The 19353-nt window shown below is 38.9% G+C and overlaps 1 protein-coding gene across 1 annotated transcript in view; it reads left to right on the plus strand.

Annotated features, from left to right (window-relative positions):
* The window catches only part of nckap1l (NCK associated protein 1 like), a 33744-nt gene extending 18938 nt beyond the window's left edge, over positions 1-14806 (plus strand). Inside the window, exons 21-31 of the mRNA XM_042506038.1 lie at positions 459-677; positions 2365-2495; positions 3933-4030; positions 5523-5616; positions 7233-7315; positions 8507-8587; positions 9803-9896; positions 10006-10122; positions 10730-10839; positions 12209-12298; positions 14253-14806. Coding sequence (XP_042361972.1) covers positions 459-677; positions 2365-2495; positions 3933-4030; positions 5523-5616; positions 7233-7315; positions 8507-8587; positions 9803-9896; positions 10006-10122; positions 10730-10839; positions 12209-12298; positions 14253-14369 — 1234 coding nt within the window. The 3' untranslated portion in view covers positions 14370-14806. The remainder of the gene's footprint in view (positions 1-458; positions 678-2364; positions 2496-3932; positions 4031-5522; positions 5617-7232; positions 7316-8506; positions 8588-9802; positions 9897-10005; positions 10123-10729; positions 10840-12208; positions 12299-14252) is intronic.
* Positions 14807-19353: the final 4547 nt, after the last annotated feature.

The following is a 19353-nucleotide window of genomic DNA, read 5'->3' on the forward strand; positions in this document are numbered from 1 at the left end:
TGCACCCACTTAAAAATCTGAGAAGAGATCCATCATGTCACTCCCTTGCTCTGTGTCATTTCAGCGCTAACTGTTATTTAGATTAGGGATTGGTACCAGGGCAACCTGATGTTTCTTTGTGTATGCTCTGCTTAGTCTCCCTGTCTTAGCTGATGATTACCTCCCCTGTCACCCTAAAATTAGCACCATCGAGTAGCAGCACACTCACAGTGATTGGTCCTTCCAGGGCCAAAATTGTAAATCCAGTCTAGTCAGGGAGAGGAAGAGAGCAAATGAAGGGCCCTGCCAAAAAATAAATACATTTGCACTGAAGCCCCGGAGCACTGAATGTGCTGACCTAATGAGTGAATAGTACCATGCCACCATGGCTCGTTTAACCCATTTTAAGGTCCCATCTGACTGCCCTTGGCCCACTCTGGCCTGGTTATAAATGACGTTGGTTAAACATGTTTCTCCAGGATCATCGTGAGAATGGCCAATTACAACCGGACCACCCAGGAGATATCCCGTCCCTCAGACCTGTTGGCAGGGGTAAGAGCCTATACAGCCAGCCTGCACAGCCTCTCCAGCTACATCAATGTGGACGTCACCCGGCTGGTGAAGAACGTCCTGCTACAGCAAACACAGCCGCTGGACTCCAGAGGAGGGCAGACCATCACAACCATCTACACAAACTGGTATGGGAAATATAGATAGCTATATCTACTGTGTGTGGCATGCAAGTGCCCATTTAACCCTAATCCTACCAATATTTAACACACAAGAACTACTGTAATAGCAAAATGTTTTTCTCCATAGGCATTATATTTTTGGGGTTGTCCGTCAGTCTGTCTGTACCATTCCTGTGAACATGATATCTCAAGAATGCCTTAAGGGAATTTCTTCAAATTTTGCAAATGTCCACTTGGACTCAAGAATTAAATGTTTAGATTTTGGTGGTCATAGGTCAAAGTTCAAGGTCACTGTGACTTCATCTGTCTCATTCTTGTGGACGTGATTTCCCAAGAACACCTTGAGGGATTTTTTTCAAGTTTGGCACAAATGCTCAAGTAGACTTATAATAACCTGATTAGATTTCGGTGGTCAAAGGTCATAGTGACCTTGCATTTGTCTAATTCTTGTGAATGCAATATCTCAAGAACACCTTGAAGGGAAAAACTATGCGGTGCCAGACCCCCCCGGTCTGTTCGATGGCCACAGATGGCCCATGTTTTTGTAACACAAGAACATCTTCAAATCAAATTTGACACAAACATTTACTTGGACTCAATGATAAACTGATTTGAATGTTTTGGTGACTTTTGTTGTCGCAAAGTCAAGGTCCTTTTGAAGGCAATATCTGAGGATGGTCTTGAGCAAGTTTCCTCAAATTTGGCACAAACATCTGCCTGAACTCAAGAATCAACTGATAAGAATCTGGTGGAGACAAAATAATCAAATTTTACTTCTAAACTTATTAAATGCTATCAGACTGACTGGATCAAACACAGATTTGATCCAATTAATAATTTTGTGGGGGGTTGGACACAAAAAAAACAACTACCCACTGATTTACAGATGTCTCTATGACAATGTTAGTCTACCAGAAAAAATAATTTTCATGATATCATGTGATAGACCTGGGAGTGTAATAACATAGTTTGGTCATGGTGTCAAATTGGCTTAAAAGTCTGGAGCACTTCCTGGATACCTGCTACCCCCCCTAATAGTGTGTATATATAACAATAGGACCCCTGGCAAACTTAATCTTGATAAATAGTTCTATCTGTTAAAACTGCATCGGCAAAATTGGGTGCATTTGACTGGGGTCTAGCAGAACCTGAATACATAAATACTTTTAAAAACAAAAACTAAAACAGAAAAAAAAAAATGATATGAAGTTAGTAGGAAAAAGTTGATTGACACAATCATGAAGGAATTGGAATGATAAAATAAAGCACCTGTGAAACATGACACATTGTGTACCTGTGGGATTTACAGGAGCCCCAGTTGGTAGGATTAGTGAAACACTAAATATATATTGCTTCATTGAAATATAGCATTATCGAAAGCATCATGTGTGCATATAGCCGAGGGTGTAGGTTTCGTGTCAGCATTGAGAAGGACATGTATGAAACAAGGGCTTTGGGGGTCCTCTACCATTCTGGTACATTTTTATTAACTAATTTGTTCATTTTTGGCATACAATTCTAGTTTAAGTCTCTGCTGCTTTCATGTTTTTATCTACAGTCTACACCTGTGCATGTAGCACAGTACATCCTCGTACTTTTTCTCTCTCTGTCTTGTTTCCCATTTTTCTCATCTCTTTTACTTCTAAGTAAAAGCTAAGGAACTTAAGTTACGTCTGTTTTTCCTGCATCTCAGGTTCCTGGAGAGTCTCTTGCGTCAGGCCAGCAACTCCCTCATCGTTCACTGTCCCACGATGCACTGCTTCGTCAACCAGACTTCTGACAACGAGCCAGGTTTCAGAGCAGAGGAGTTTTCAGATATATCAGGTCGGGCCCCAGAGCTTTATTGCAGTCATTTAATCTGTAGCATAAATCAATCTGTCAATATGAGCCTTATGGTACATCTCTCATTACAGCTAGATGAACACTCATAGCTCTTTTTAGTAAGCTAGAAGTGCTAAGTCACTTCTATCTTTCACAAAGAAGGTGATAGAAGAGACTGGAGACAAATAATATAAAGCTGCTCAAGTTTACATTTTATATAACTTTTTATTGTATGTAATTGCATGTTGCATCGTGGGAGAGATGACAGTCATTAGAGAAATGCAGAGCTCAGTATCCATAGCAACAACTCCAAACTTTGGAGAGTTTTTCTGTGAATTTATCTTATTTTGTGTCTAGAAGTATGTCATTTTACACACTGCACTTTGTGGGGAATTTCACTCATCTGAGAAAAGTTTGCAAGAAAACAAACATCTACAGTTTTTACCATATTTTTTTCCTGTGAGAGCATTTGCACGACAAGAGCAAAGAGGCATCAGTGAGAGAGATTCACTTTTCATAGACATAAGTTTGTAGTCTTGACAGAATTCCCCTGTACTCTAAGGTTTAATGGGGCCCACAGATCCAAAGCATGACTCGCTGTTTTCCAAAACTCGCAGATCTCGTTCACTCCCGTGACACCACATGCAGAGGGAGCATTATTGCTCAAGAGGATGTGGAGCTTGTTATTGTGGTGGTGTGCGGTGTTTTCTTTCACGCTGCCTGTCATGCAGTTTATTCTGACACTGCCTGGCTAATGTAAAGTTCAGAATTGCTTTTCATCTCCCCCACTCTTCCGCCCCTGCCTCGTAACTATTCCAGCATCACTTGTCTCTCCTCCACACAGCCTCCCATTCTGCCTCCACACTTGTAGGAGCAGTTGACCTCCTTATGGCTGCATTAACGCCACGTCCACTCCACTACATAATGCAAACATTATAGAGCTGCATACACAAGGCTTACACACATACACACTCTCACATGGTACCTTGGAGACCACTGCACGTCAACAGACGCCCCCGCTCAGTGTCATCATCATCGTCTATATTTACTTCATAGTGAGGTATCTGCGAGCCTCACAGTGATTCACTCACTGATCCATTAACCACCTCCAATTTTAACCACACACATCCTTATCCATCCATATTCAGTCAGAGATATTGAGTTGAGTCAGAGGTCTAATAGCTGCAGATGTGTTTCTCTCTCACTGTTTCGGCTCACTAATCAAATTTAAATCTGTTTGCTTTGTTTTTTCTGTCACAGGTAGAGAGTCAGGTTTTGTATTAGAGTAGCACTGGAAACAAACAGTACAGCTCCACCTGAGCCTGGCTGTGTTGTGCAATTCTGTGAACAACTTTTGGCTGCTTGGCAACAACATCAATCTGGTCCCTCATTTAATTTCCAATCATGAGCCTTAAATTATTCATATCACCTCCTGAACAGAGTTGCAGGCCCTGGCGGAGCTAATTGGTCCATATGGCCTGAAGTTTCTGAGTGAGAACCTGATGTGGCACATCACCTCTCAAGTCAGTGAGCTGAAGGTACAGTATGATGCAATCAGTGGCCTGCTGAATTCCCTGAGTTACTTTGATGAGTATTACTTGTTTTCAGCAGGTAGATTTTACTATACTGCCCTACAAAGTCAGAAAGCAATAACATCAGAGGCAATGTAGCTGAGATAAAATAGTTGTAACACCTTCATTTTGTGCCCTGATTATTTTAACACAAGTACACACACACACACACACACACACACACACACATAGAAAGTTAAGCTACCTGGTTTTGTTACTGCAAACATGGTTAGAAATGCACCGGCCTAAATAATACCCGCTTGTGTTGTCTGTTGGTCATGAACAGGGGTCTGCAGCTGCCTGCTGATTGGCAGCCATCTCACCTTGGTCACACACCATCCTTTATCCCCTCCTCCTCTTGATGAGAACATTGGCTCACAAAATTGTATCTGTTTAAATTACTTAGCTTGCAGAAAGTTGTACAGACAGGACATTTGGCTTGGTATAAGTTCTGCTTTGTAGCAATTGCAAATCTAAGAGTTGCTACTTTATACATTTCTCTATATATGATACATTTGTGTGGCATAATATCTTACCCTTTTGAAACCTAAGTAAATTGACTTGATTTAAAAAGAAAATATGCTATGAGCAACCAAAGTAGAAATGACCACAAAAATGAGCAAAAAACGGTAAAGAAAAAAGGAAATCATTTGAAAATTCGTTTTAAACAAAAAGCAAAACAAAAAATAAAAAGTCTAATAATTCTGAGATTTAATTTTAAATATGTTATTATGATAATTAGAAATAAAATAACTTTTCCTACCTCCCCCCCTGTTTTTTCTGTAGACATTTTTCCTAGCATTTTAAAAAATACATTTTTCTATTCTATTAATTTCTTGCAATTTGTGGAACATTTCTTATCAAGTTGCCCATTGCCTTTTTTCCCATGTTTTTGAAATAAATCACGCCAATTCACTCAGGGCTCAAAGGTTAAAATACCTTTGAAAGGTGTCTTAAAGCAGCATGAGAAAAGTGATGTCGCTCCAGGTTTCACAGGGTTAATAATGTAAACAAAGTGCACGAAAAAAAATCTGATTGAGGTTCTATCTTTTTTTAAGCCAGATGTATAGTTTACAAAAATGCAGTCTAATCTATGAGCACAGTAGTGAAGCATATAGATGTTTCCTTCCAGATAGCTACATTCTCGTGAATTTTATTTTTTCATAAGTTATTATGAATTCACAAAATTCCTCATTTTGTGGAGTAAAGTGTGTATCTGAAAGCATACTTTGTGCTTCAAAGCTCTGTTTTATCTTGTCAAACTCATGAATCTCTTTTAAACAGTTGCTGCTGCTGTACTGTGTCAGGCTCCCCACTTTGACACCTTCAAGTGAGGAGTCGCACTGCTGCACCTCTGAACTTACTGAGAGACAGATCTGTCACAGCCATGACCTCTCTCTATCATTACTCTCACCTGAAGGGAGTTTATCAGTTATCTCACTTTCTTGTCCTCTGTTAGAAACTGGTGATTGAGAATATGGACATCCTGGTGCAGATGAGGAACAACTTTGATAAGCCTGAGGAAATGGCCCATCTTAGGAAGAGACTGACAGGTGAGAAGTGGAGAGAGGAGCGTGGGAGGACATGTGACAGAAGAGGTAGGGGGGTTGAAAAGGAAAGGAATGAATAGAAGGTGTAGATGTGGAGAAGGTACAGAAAGAGATCAGGTGGTGCACAACGTACAAAGTGAGGAAAGGAACGTGACAACAGAGAGGAGGAACGATAGCAAGAAGCGACGTACTGTAGATGAATCACTCCAAGCAGATGCCCTTATCATGTCTATACTGGCTGACTGCCCGGCAGGACTCAGTCCTTTGTACATCACTAATTTAATTCATAAGAGAAGACGGAACTAACATCACCAACTACAGGCACCAATAACCAGATAAAATGCAAAAAATAGACTAAATAAATGCAAAAAATAAATTGCATAAAACACAGGAGTGAATGGGCTCTATATATTGTCTTTCTGTTGAGTGTTTTGAAATGCTTAGGGGGTTGTCAGTAAGGAGCAAAAACCCATTTAATTTATGCATGGGGCAAGCAGTCACAAATTATCTTTTTAATAATTCTTTCAAAAAAAAGGGTGTGAAGAAGGCACAGCCTGAAATGTCTCTGTGTGTAGTGAGCTGCTGCTAGTGATTTAATTAGAAAGACAGATGTAAGAAGACACTTTTGGAGTACTTATATGCAAAGACTATTTAAATAAATTTAGGGATGTGTCTACGTCTGATCTCTTCCTTCTGAAACTTTAAAGGGATAGTTCGGGATTTTTAAGTGGGACTATATGAGATACTTATCTATAGTCAGTGTATTACATACAGTAGCTGGCAGTTGGCGTGCACCACAAAAGCTCAGCATTACCATGCTGTGAGGGGTTGATATCAAGACATGTTTTAGCCTCTTAAAAAAGGCTTTCCTAAAGAATACCATATCAGTCTAAGTGGAAGCTGTATTGAGAGTGTTTTCAATGTGAAATTTCATTTCAGTCGGGTCGCATAACAGCCACTAACAGCTGCTAACTACACTTTCTACCTGGAAGAGCTGGCCAGTGGCAGATGAGAAATGTAGTGCCAAAGGAAAAGGCTGTGTGACAGCGAGGTAAAGCACTGAAGATACTTAACATACAGGGTCCGCTTAGACTGATATCCATTTATTTAAGTAGGCCTTTTAACAGTGGCTAAAATATGTTTTGATATCAACCCCTATGGGGTGCAAGCCCTATCTGTTTCTGCAAAGCGGGAGCGTGCTGTCTGCCAGCTACTGTATGTAATACACTGACTATACATAAGTATTTCACACAGCCCCACTTTAAAAATACCAAACTATCCCTTTAATCACAAAATCCAGCAGTACAATAATGCTGTTTTTTTTTATTCTTAGATCTCTTTGCTTTAAAAATCTCATAAAAAGCAAAACATATAATCTTATTACTTGGTCGCTTTTACTTGAGCAGCACAGTAACAGTACAGTAGTGTAGTAGAAATTAATTCAAAGTGCAAATAACCATGTGAGCTGTCAGACACTTTAGGATGGTTATTTTATTCGCCCAGTGATTACACGCTCTTACAATAGCAATTTGTCGTGTGTCCATGCACAGTGTTGTAGTGGAGTTCACTGCTTCATAGCGTCACATACACACTCTGATCTGTCTCATATGGACTTGTAGGTGGAGAGAACGTGCTGAAGAGGATGACGATCATCGGGGTGATCCTGTCCTTCAGATCGATGGCACAGGACTGTCTGAAAGATGTAATGTCCAATAATGTTTTCTGGTAGTATAAAGCTGAGTGAAAGTTCATTCTTGACCATGGCAAAAGTGGTCTAACAAATAAAACACTTCAAAAAGGTACCTTAAGATTAACCTACCAGCTTTTCCGACAAGTCCTCAAACCGATACAGCTGTATAAATAATTTGTTCCTCCCCTCTAATACGACCCACGGAAGCGTTTCCTAAAATAACGGTCCTACCAGTGTCATATAAAATGACAGAATAAGTTATATATGACAGAAACTGACGCAGTTGCACCAAAAATAATTTGTTAGGTTTGGAAAAACTAATCATGATTTGGGTTAAAATAACTACACTATGTCACATTTGTTACAAATGTAATGTGATGAATGTCATGTGACATATAACATACAAGAAATAGATCATGTTGCTCGATACGTAGTTAAAATAACTTTGTTGACTTTTGCTTCACATGGGACACAAACAGCGGTCTCTTGGGTGAAAGTCTTGGTTTTCCTGACCCATCCATCCACCCCAGTGTCCTTTCTACATCAACTTTATCGCTATTATGCTACGTTACCTGACTCCCTTTCCTGCTCCTGTCAGAGTTACTATGGCCACTAGAGGTCGCTCCCTAACAAAATTGTAAATATGGGTCATAATAAGCTTGTAAAAACAACCCACATGGTCATCTTTTAGAAAACAATTTCAGTGTTTGAGCTTCGAGCTTTCAACAGCATCTCACAGTCTTCATCAAGAGTTTTCTCTCTTCTCATTATATACAAAAGTCACCTCTTGTCATGTGACTGCAGTTTTTTACCTGAATCATATGATGAAAAATGAGCAACTCTGTAACATGCAGTTAAGAGCTTTGGAAGCAAAAAATACCAGTAAGTGGACCTTGGGTGACAATTTTGTCTTTTTCCATCAAAGTTTAATCTAATTTCAAAAGACTGAATGACAGATTATTATAAGACCAACTTTATAGCTCATCATACACACATCATTGTTATGTATCATCCCTGTTTATTTTATGAGTATTTAAGACAACAGATCTGACACTTTTAATCACAGTGCTTTAAAAACATTTATATAAGAAACAAAATGTTTTAGGTGAATTATGGTCCCATGACAGTTTGACATATTACTAGAATCTTTTCCTCATCCTGTATGATCTCAGCAATATTGTGTCATATAATCTTATAATTTAGATCCTGAATAAGCACTGTCCGTACATGATGGGACCCATCGAGTGCCTGAGGGACTGCGTCTCCCCTGAAACTGACATCAAGGTAAAACACAGCTTGTGTAAGACTGTGACAGCTACACTGTGCAAACAGCATCCAGATGTTTAGATCCCACTGGGGAATTGGAGTGCAGTAATCAGGGTTTCATTGTGCATGTGCATGTGCATGCATGTGCGATCATCCCATCACAGTTTATCAACAATATATTAACAGTTTATTTTCACAGGGCCGACTTATTGTGGGAGAATTTAGGTTGAAGGCATATTATTGTATTTATATTAACTCAAATGTATTTACATTTAAGACTTTGGGGAATTGACTGATTGCCACCAGAGGTTAAGAATGCAGAATATACTGTAGCACAAAGACTGTGTGCAACAGTTGATCTGAGCAGGAGAGCTGCAGAGAAGCATTTTCTTTTCTTTTTTTTTATTCTCTAGTACCAACCGAATTAAATTCCTTATCTCCCTCTGGAGCAATCCATGTGACTGTGACTCATGAACTCCCCCTCCCTTACTTGGGTCTGGCCTCTGATTGAGGCATGACAGCCGTGCCACAGCCTGGGCCAGGATAACCCCAAAGACGTCAGCAGCCCCCTCATGCCTCCGTGAGAGAGACTCTGACGGCCGCTGCAGCTCGGCACTGTAAACCACATCAGTGGAAACATTCTCCCCAGACAGGCCAACCATGCATGCAACCAGAAATAGGGCCAGATCAGAACCTGTGTGTCAAGACAAAGGCAACCACCACTGATTTAGTGTCATTACACACACTGTTTGCAACTTTTGTGGCTGCTACATAAATTGAAAAAACTCACATCAGCGTCCTGCTGGCTGTTTTCCTGTGGTGTTTATCATCCATAAAATGCAACAAAATGATAAAAAATTAAAAGGTGCATTAAATTTTAAATCACACTTCATGTCTGCCTCATGCACATCTTTGCTGCAGAAGCATTGAAAGGACGATTCAAAATCAAAAGTGTATATTTTTCCTCTTAGCTGTAGTGCTTTATCAATCTAGATTGTTCTGGTTAGAGTTGCCGAGGGTTTGAGATATGCCAATTGCCATCTAGTTCCATTACGTTGGAGAGAAGATGGACAAAGATATCTCCAGCACTCAGCAACTCACACAAAAATAATCTAGATTGATAAATAGCGCTACAGATCAGAGGAATTAGATATATTTTTTGTTTTTGGGTCAACTGTCCCTTTAAACGACTTGTTTTAGCTACACTTAACTTAATAATTTGTGACCTTACAGGTGACTCTAAGTGTTTTTGAGCTGGCTTCTGCTGCTGGGATGACTTGCGATATTGATCCTTCCCTTGTTGCAGCTATTGGCAGCATGCAGACAGGTAACATTAAAACTGTTACTGCCAACTCTGTAGACAGCTTCACCTGCTTTGTCACCAGAAGAAGCGAGTGTTCTTTCATCTCTTTATATTTTCTATGAAAAATCTGCAGACAACATGTCAGTTGACGAGGAGTACAAGCTGTCCTGTTTGCTGCTGGTCTACATCGCCGTGTCCCTGCCTTCCCTGGCTCTGGACGCCAACTCTGCCTACAGCCGAGAGCATGGAGGTGCATATTCATTCATTTTCAGCTGCTATAAACTGCTTGCCAAACCTTAACCAAATACTAATAACTTCTTCTTACCAGCTGCTGATAGAGTATATAAAAGGTCCTCCACCCTGAAACATTAGACTCGTTAGCATCTCTGTGCATCAGACTTTCCAGTCCAACTGACATGGTCCAAAACAAAGTATGTTGGTTAATGAGAAACACGTTTCTGTTGAAAGATTTTTGTTTACAGATAAGTTCGGCTGACGTGCATCGATAAAGTTACTTTTGGCATGTGGCCCTGCTGACCCTAACCGCTTGGCTCCAAGCCTGGACTGCAACATTAAGAGCAGCAAATAGCCAAGATTTCTATCAAAGCACAGGGTGGCGTTTGTCTCAGATTATTTTCTTTGTCTCTATTTTCCATTGGCATGTTGGAAATAGATTTACCCTGTGAGCTGGAGGAAGCATGCTCAGTATACTTTCCTCTTAAGTGTTACGGATCATTGAGTGAATTTCTCTAATTGTCAGGCCAATGAAAACATCCTCTCTGTGGCTGAAATTACAGGCCATGCTATAATGTTCTCTCTGTTTGTCAGTGTTGAATTCTCTGTTTTTATTTTCTCAGGCCACAACAACAACATCCACTGTTTAGCTGCAGCAATCAACCAGCTGGCTGCTGCCATGTTCACTGTTCAGAACAAGAACATAGAGCAGCACCTCAAAGAGTTTCTGCTGGTAAGTTGAAAACAATTAACATTATTCTAATTATAAAAAATTTTTTTTAAAAAAGGTCAGATTCATGAAGTTTTGCGGTTACACACATCAGTAAATTAATAAAGTGGTCCCTAGGGGTTACAGCAAGGGGTTACAAGATGAACCTAAAGGGTTGCATGATGCTTACCTTAGTAAATCTACATTTTGCTGCACAAAATTCAAGGTTCCCACAGTCATGAAAAATCTGTAAAAGTCAGGGAAGTCCACAATCTTGTTTGCAAGGCCTGGAGAAGTCATGGAATTAGTAAAATCCTTAAAAGTTTTGGAAAAGTTGTTGAATTCTTGAATTGAAATTCATTGCTACAGTAATCTTCCATAATTAACCTTTCATGAAATATAACATAACGGCAGACTTATTTTCTGTAGCTGCTGATGTACTGTAACAACATTCTGCATAGCTTTACCTGGTACATGTTCATTTTCTCCCCTGTCTCTCGCTCCATGTATGCCAGCTAGCTCAAATTCTGTTAGAATAGAGTTTGAATCTTACATGCGTGAGAAACACCAAAGAAGATGGGCAAGAAATTAAGGTTGTGACAGTAAGATTTAACATGTAGGGGCACGATTCCCAAAGTTCCCATACCTATGCAGCACTAATACTTTTGAATTGTGCTGCATTTTTTTGAGATAGAGCACTTGACATGGGCAGCCCAGGGCTTTCGACTCACTCGGAGCGCCAATTCTCTTTGATTTCATTTAAAATGCTCATTCCATTATTTTGGGAGCTTTTTCTGCTATAATGGACAATGACATAATTACCATTGTGAATACCTTGTATCATATGGCTCTTTTCATGTTGTAAGTGGTGAATGGTCATTGAAATTTGTATTATGGATCTTTAAAATGCTATGGAAAAGTTTTGAAATTTTGTACATGACAATGTTTGGGAACCCTGAAAATTGTGCTTTTCTCTAATCTTTGCTTATTTGTGTACGGAATACTGAATGGTTTTACGTCCTGAGGCTTCTAAAAATTGGAAAAAAAACCAAAAAAAACTCAGGATGGAAATTCACCTTCAGTTAAACAGTGCACCTGATAGACCTCTGTAATGCGGACTGTAAAGCAGAAATTCCTTTGCATCAAGATCAGGCACCAATAAATCCTTTTACAGATTATGCAGGGGGCATGTTGCAAAGAATCTTAGTAAAGCCTTCAATTTATTATATCAATGATGAGAGATGAATTGTTTTTTGGGCACATCACTTCGACAGTATTTCAGTTTAAGAGCTTTCTCAAGACACTGCCAACCTTTGCCCCAGCTGAGATCACGTCCAGCAGTGTAAAAACGTTCCAGTCGTTTGATCTTTTTTAACGTTGTGTTTTTCCACAGCTGGCCTCCTCCACTCTGCTTCAGTTGGGACAAAATGTGGAAAGAATGGAAAGCAAAAACAGAGATTCCATCTACCTGCTCCTGCACATGGTAGGCCTGCCTGTACAATACTAATAATGTATTTTCAGATTTACGGTAAGACATATTTGGTTTATTAATGGAAACCTGTAACTAGAGATGTCCTAAACAAAGTTTTTTTTGCACCCAATCCTGATCCGGGTTATTTAATTTTGAGAATCTGATGATACCGAGTCCCAATCTGATATTCATATTTACCTAGATAACACAGCTGCACTACACATTTTAAGTACTTAAAGTAAGTTCAAATTAATCCAGTGTGTGTGCTTGGCAGTTTAATAGCTCTGTAGTGCAATACAATGGGAACATCTGCATCCAAACACTTCCTTTTGGGTTATCTATTTATCCATTTATTTTTATTTTACAAAATAGTAATGTTATTTTTATGACTCTTATCACAGTTCCGCTAAGGGCAGCATTTGTTTTTTCAACAAAGTAACAAAGAAACAAACTAAAATTTGTCTTCAGAAATTGCTCTCAAATCCACTAGCATTGGAAAAGTACAGTTTACTTTAAATTAGTAATATAATCACAATTCCACTTCAGTAGTCGTGTTATAGGTTAACTTTAACATTCCCTGTCACAACAAATAAAAATCTGCCACAGCTCCACTTATTTACAGCAGAGTAGTTCACTTGAAATGAACAAGATGAATAAACAACAAAAATTCTAATTCCACATAAAGTGGCATAGCAGCTTAAGTTTAAAATGAAAAAAAGGCTCTACTTAGTAGAGTAGCAGCAATACAATAAAATCTGAATATCTCCAGCAAATCATGCTCTCTGTTTACAACACCTGTGTGATGGAGGACATAAACAAAGGATCGGGCAGGGCGCATGCTCAAAATAACCGATCAGTTTAAAAATGCGTTGATAAGGCCCGATAGCTGTCCATCCAATCCGGTCAAGACATCGCTACCTATAACCCTAAGTTAACTGAGGTTTTTCTCTTTACAATAGTCATCATGGCTGCAGTGGCTTCAATAAGACTAGTTATTATTATATTAGTTATTATCTTAAAGCACTAATAAATAAGTGAGTGAGTAACAATAAAGTCATGAAGGACATCTCATAAAATCTATATAGTAAGTATCCATATGTAATTTGGAGATAAAATTCCAAATAAATGGAGAGAGTTTTTTTGACTTTATTAAGATTTCAAAGAAATCTCAGCCTACACTGAAGTGCGCAATAAACACATCATAAACGCCATCATATCCTTAACATATATTAGGGTAAATCTGTGTTTAGAAAATAATTACAGTGCAAATGTTTTCATTGTATAAGACTTCTGGTAATCAATGTGTTTGAATTGTCAACAAATTCCATGAAAATACCCAAGCTGCCAATGAATTGATCCTACCTCTGCTCTTGTCCCAGAAAAATTAAAAATACATCAGTGAGCCTCTGTTGCACTGAGTGAAATGTTCCTTCAATACAATAATCGTGGGTGCTGTAGTTGATTTTAATTAATCCCATATACAACATCTACTGCCTTAATTGCTCGCGAGTATGTCCATAGAAAAATATTTTTGCTGAGGAATGCTGCACAGAATAAACATATGGACTTGTGCCTACACCAAAGCCATGTGAAATATATAATAATAATCAATAATCAATAAATAATAGCTGAGGTCGGAGGCATATGTTTTCGGGTTGTCCCTTTGTACGTACATCTAGCACATTCTTGTGAACAGTATATCTCAAGAATATCTTGAGGGAATTTCTTCACATTTGACACAAATTTGGTTTGGGAAAGCCCTAAATTTGTATTTGTTCATGTATAAAAAGCCCCCAACAAATGCTCTATTTTCTCCTGTTGTGTCCTAAAAACTCCAGTGCCCAGCTGTTTTAGGAAATTAGTTGAAATTACTATGTATTGCTTGGAGTAGACCGATTTTGGTCTTTTAATGGGATTTGTACAGAGCATCATCAGTTTTAACTCTTTCAACACTTTATTCATTCAGATTGTGGAGGAATCACCATTTTTGAGCCAAGACATGCTGGAGAGCTGCTTCCCGTACGTTCTGCTCCGAAACGCCTACAGAGAGGTGTACAGGCCCTTCGTCGTCACTTTGGGCTGAAGACTTTGTTATATACTTTTCACCTTTATTTATCCAAGATACTATTTTAATGTGCATGCATGTTTTGTCAGTCTCTTATCCATACAGGTCTGCACATTCAAGCAAGGTTAACCTTAACAGCATTATAATGCTTCCTTTTAGTCAGTATTCCTCATGTACATAAAAAGGACCCTTCGTCATTTTAAAATCTCTAGACTTACTTTGATGGTGCCAGTCTACCAGTATTATAATGCAGATTAATGACTGCTGTATGATTACTAATATCAGCTTCAATAATTCTCTAACATCCTTTTTTATCTTACACATCAGCACCATAACACAAAGGAAACATGTTTTCAGAAAAAAGAACACAAGATTTTTAATAGATTATTGTATTAACAGTTGGTGTACAACATTATTTCTTACTCATTTCCCATGAATAAAGATAATAATAATAAGGTAATTGTTTTCTTTTTGGCTATTTCAACAACTGTTCCTATTTTCAGTCCGTCCTCCACCCTCAGTACCCTCCTGTCCTTCCTCTCTGGATGAGAGTCATTTTTCATGTACAATTTAAATGATGCACTCCAGTTTTGCAGAAACCAAAAGTGCTTGTTGCTAATTTTAGATGCCCCTTCAGTGATTTTATTTTGCAGCCAGCACCGTCCTTCTTTTCTCCATTTCCTCGTCCTTACTCAGCCTGTTCTTCAGCTCTATTCATTTGGTTGCCACACTGGAGATCTGGATGTTCACATCTGTGTGTGTGCATGTGCGTGTGCGCAAGTTGTACTGAGGGCGTCTAAGGCCGAGGGACCCAGCCCTCTCACAAGAGCATAAGAGGTTCAATTCCCACTACAGGCAACACTTACTTGTATACGCAGTTGAACATTCATGAATAAACAAATGACAGATTCTTAAAACACCACATTACCAAATCAGATACTTGATGCAAAATCACAGAAATAAACAGTGTGAGTGTGTGTGTGTTTGTAAGAGGTTAAAGTCCCACAGGCTATTAAAACAGACGGTCCTTAGTGAGATAAAGAAGTATATAAGGTGCCATTGGGGGGAAAAATAAATGATAATGGTCAAACTACAAAAATAACATCTAGTTTATGAGAAAAACATTGTTTCTTTCATTTATAATTTCTTTTATGTGCAGAAGGAGCAGCCAGATATCAGCTGGGAGGGTAGCTCATTCTTATTTCATCATGCTGTCCATTAGGCACCAGCCAGACTTGTAAGCTGCCCCTTTTTTGTGAGATCCTTAATGCTTCTTTTATTTCTTTTCACTGTTAAAGATTTTATGGGAATCTTTCCTTGCCAGCCTGTGTCTCATCACCATTTGATTTGACAGTAGCACTTTACTATATACAATAATGTAAGCAGAAGTTCATGTGAATAAACAGAAAAAGAATGACATAATGGTAAACACACTTATGTCTTAAGATATGTCTTCTTAGGCGAATTTAACAAATACTGCACACAAACAAACAGAGCGACGGTTCACCCCCAAGTGTAGGAGATATCATCTATAGAGATGTCTGCCTTCTCTTGAATATAATGGAACTGGATGGGACTTGGTCTGTGATGCTCAAAGCACTAGAAAAATATATTTGAAAAACTGGTCTCATTCCCAGGTCATTGATGCATTTTTTGATGCTTCAAGCAACAACCATTATATAAAGAGCAAGAAAGCCTGTATAGGGTGGGTGGGGGTGACGGTGGATGGGTCAAACTCTGCACTTTCACCCTGGAGTCTGCTTTTTATTTTCCATGTGAAAAGAAAAGTCAGTTGAGTCATTTTATTAACAATGTAGTGCATTACTATATAAGTAAAGTTATATTACGTTCGTAACAAACATACTCATTTGATGCCAAACTGTATTGTTATTTGCGACCATGTTCTTTTGTTGCCTAAACCTCAGAGAGTCCACCTTTTTTTCCATTTAAGTCTATATATATATATATTTTTTAAATCTATATGTATGCATTTGACAAACAGTAACTGTACATTTCCAGGTAAAAATAGCAGTTCATGACCAAGCATCAGTATTGGGAGTGAGAATTTGTTGCAGAAGGAAGCGTGCATCAATGGCTGGCTCACCTAGCACTGCTGAGGTAGGCAACATTACAACTCAGCCGAGGAGGATGGCACAAGCCTCTCATTCATGAGTAGATAAATGCTTCTTCTGCACAGTGATTTGTGTGTGTAGTTTGATAGAAATAAAATAGTTCCTACATAAAACTGCTCAAAACAAGGCCTGTGGATTACCTTGAGTAACTGGGTCATGATTTCTGGGAAGAGACATTACTGTTGAGTTTTTCAAAAGTATTTTTTGGCGGTTTGAACACTGCAAGTGGAGTGCCATCAAGTTCCATTATATTGGAGAGAAGGCAGACATTGCTACAGCTGATATCTCCAACACTAGGCAACTCACGCCAAAACAATCTAGACTGATAAATAACACTACAGCAAGGAAACATAAGCATTTTTGGGGGTGAACTGTCCCTTAAAATGTCCTTTTAAATATGTGTGTGTTTCCTACTTATTTTTTTCTTTCCAATACAACAGCGTCTGTGACTGCTCCAAAACATCAACACATCAAGGTAAGCTGATTCTTTTTGGCTCTGTTTTTTTTTCTTCAAAATCTTTTAAAAGTAGTTTTTTTCTTTCTTTTTTTTCTGAACATAGTTTAAAAAAATGAATAATTAATCTACCTTGTACCTTGTTTCAAGGCTTTGCATGCAAATGAACTATTGCCCTGCAGCTCCACAGTGGATCCTATCCTGAGACCCTGAGGACAGTTAATGGTGGAAACTCTGGTCCTGATATAAAGACTCTGCTGATTGTGTTGGTGACACAGAGGCTCTCCTGCTGACACAGGGGATCTTTCTCTATGTCTCTCTCTCTCTATCACACACACACACACACACACACACACACTCCACACACATACTCCACACATACACACACAAACTACAACCTCTGCAAAATACAGTATACATAGACAGAGAAAGGATGTATCAGAGAGTGTAAACGCAGAGCAGTGTAGATTAACATTAGCTACAGCCCTGTATACACACACTCAAACAGAGGACACATTTACAGTAACACAAAAAGGCACAAAGATCATTCTGTGTCTCTGCAACACTTTCAGTCGCACGCATGGTCTTCAGCAGCATTCAGAGCCACAGGTCATGACACCAACTTGCAAGATACACAGAGCAGCTGATAGACATCTCAGTCTTGTGACATGGAGGACCACACTGGGGCGGTAAGACTGCTTTTAATGGTTTATTTTTGTTGCTTCACACTTCAGTGCAGTTTTCAATAACATTCTCAGGTTTTGTTGACCATAAAAAAAATTATTTATTTACTCAGTTAATGGTGTGTAGTGCAGTTATGTGTCATTGTATTTTGTTTTGCAACATACTTTGTATGCTTTTCATTGATGATATGACAACTAATGTCCCATAATAGTCAGGAAGTTGTCTTTTCATAATGAATTCATTGATCTTGAAGGGTTAGGTCTCCCAAATTACAAACAAACAGATCTACCCCACTGGCTGAATGATATTTTACATATTCAGCAGCAAAGTATGTACAATAGGAAACTGTGTTGATATATTACTTTTACCTTACAGGGTCAGTGCACCATTATTACAAAAAAAAAAAAAAAAATCAATTTGGCCTACTGAATTGACCCCAGTGCCAGTGAAAATTTTGGCATTGTATATTTCTGCAAACCATGGATAAGTTACATTTGTATGTTATTATGTTGTAGTTACACTTAAACTTTATGTTTTTAAAGGCTAAAACACTAAAAGGTTATGGGTAGGCAAAGATACAGTTTTGGCTTAGACTGCCAACATATGGCTGCACAAAAGTCACTTAGAAAAGTTGCGACAGGTTGTTAAACATCAGGGTGCCAAGTTGGGTGGCAGAAAAGTCGCTGAAAAGCGGCAACTTTTGGTTTCGTATTGGACACACACCAATCTCCAGCTTTTCGTGGCACAAACTCTCCTGGGTCAAAGTCCCATGTTTACTAGACCCATCCATCACCCTAGCCTTGCTTCCCACGTGGTCACTCTTTATACTGTGTGACTTTACTTCCTCCTTTGCTCTGATCATATGAGGGAGGACAGCCTGCAGCACACAGGTCATCTCAGCCTCCTACCTCAATTATGTAGGATAGGATACGGTACAATACGGTACGATACAGTACAGTACAGTACAGTACGATACGATACGATACGATACGATACGATACGATACGATACAATACGATATACTTGATTGTCCCTGTAGGGAAATTCATCTTGAATTTAGATGTTGCGCCCATAAAAGCCCTCACAGTCACAATAAAACAAACCACATATGAACAAAACAGCACTAGCTGTACCAAATCACACCAATAAAGTCTGCATAGTCTGAAATGCACATACAAATTATTGTACATACATTTCACATAACACATATTGCACACACCCTACTGTTAAAAACATCATGGAACACTGTACAGTCCTTGCAGCCTTATGCAGCATGAGCATGAGCATTGCATACAAATTGTAGTGCATTACTTTAAATAGGGAAGTACTAGGGTACTAGTGTCCCTTAGCACCCTCCATCTCTTGAACATCTCGTTCCCATACAGGGACAAGTCACAGTTAGATGTGATTTATGGTGCACCATGGTCAGATTTCTCTCTCTCTCTGTCTGTGAAGTGAAGGGCCCAGTGAGTAATAATTGGCTTATTTCACTGAGCGGTCAGAGAGAGAGCGTTCGTCATCATCAGAGGGAGGCTGAGAGGATGACGGAGTAATGGAGAAAAATAACATAAAACAGTTCAGAGTGTAAAGCAAGAAGTTGGCAAGCAAACAAAGGAAATACAGTTTTGCGTCTTTAAAGGATTGTAACTAGATTAATTACTTTTCTGTAATTTACATTTTTAACTGACATTGCAGAATAAATATAAGTGTAAGTGTACCAGGAGCATCAACC

Source organism: Plectropomus leopardus, chromosome 2 (assembly GCF_008729295.1).
Source record: "Plectropomus leopardus isolate mb chromosome 2, YSFRI_Pleo_2.0, whole genome shotgun sequence".
In the NCBI taxonomy this organism is placed as follows: Eukaryota; Metazoa; Chordata; class Actinopteri; order Perciformes; family Serranidae; genus Plectropomus; species Plectropomus leopardus.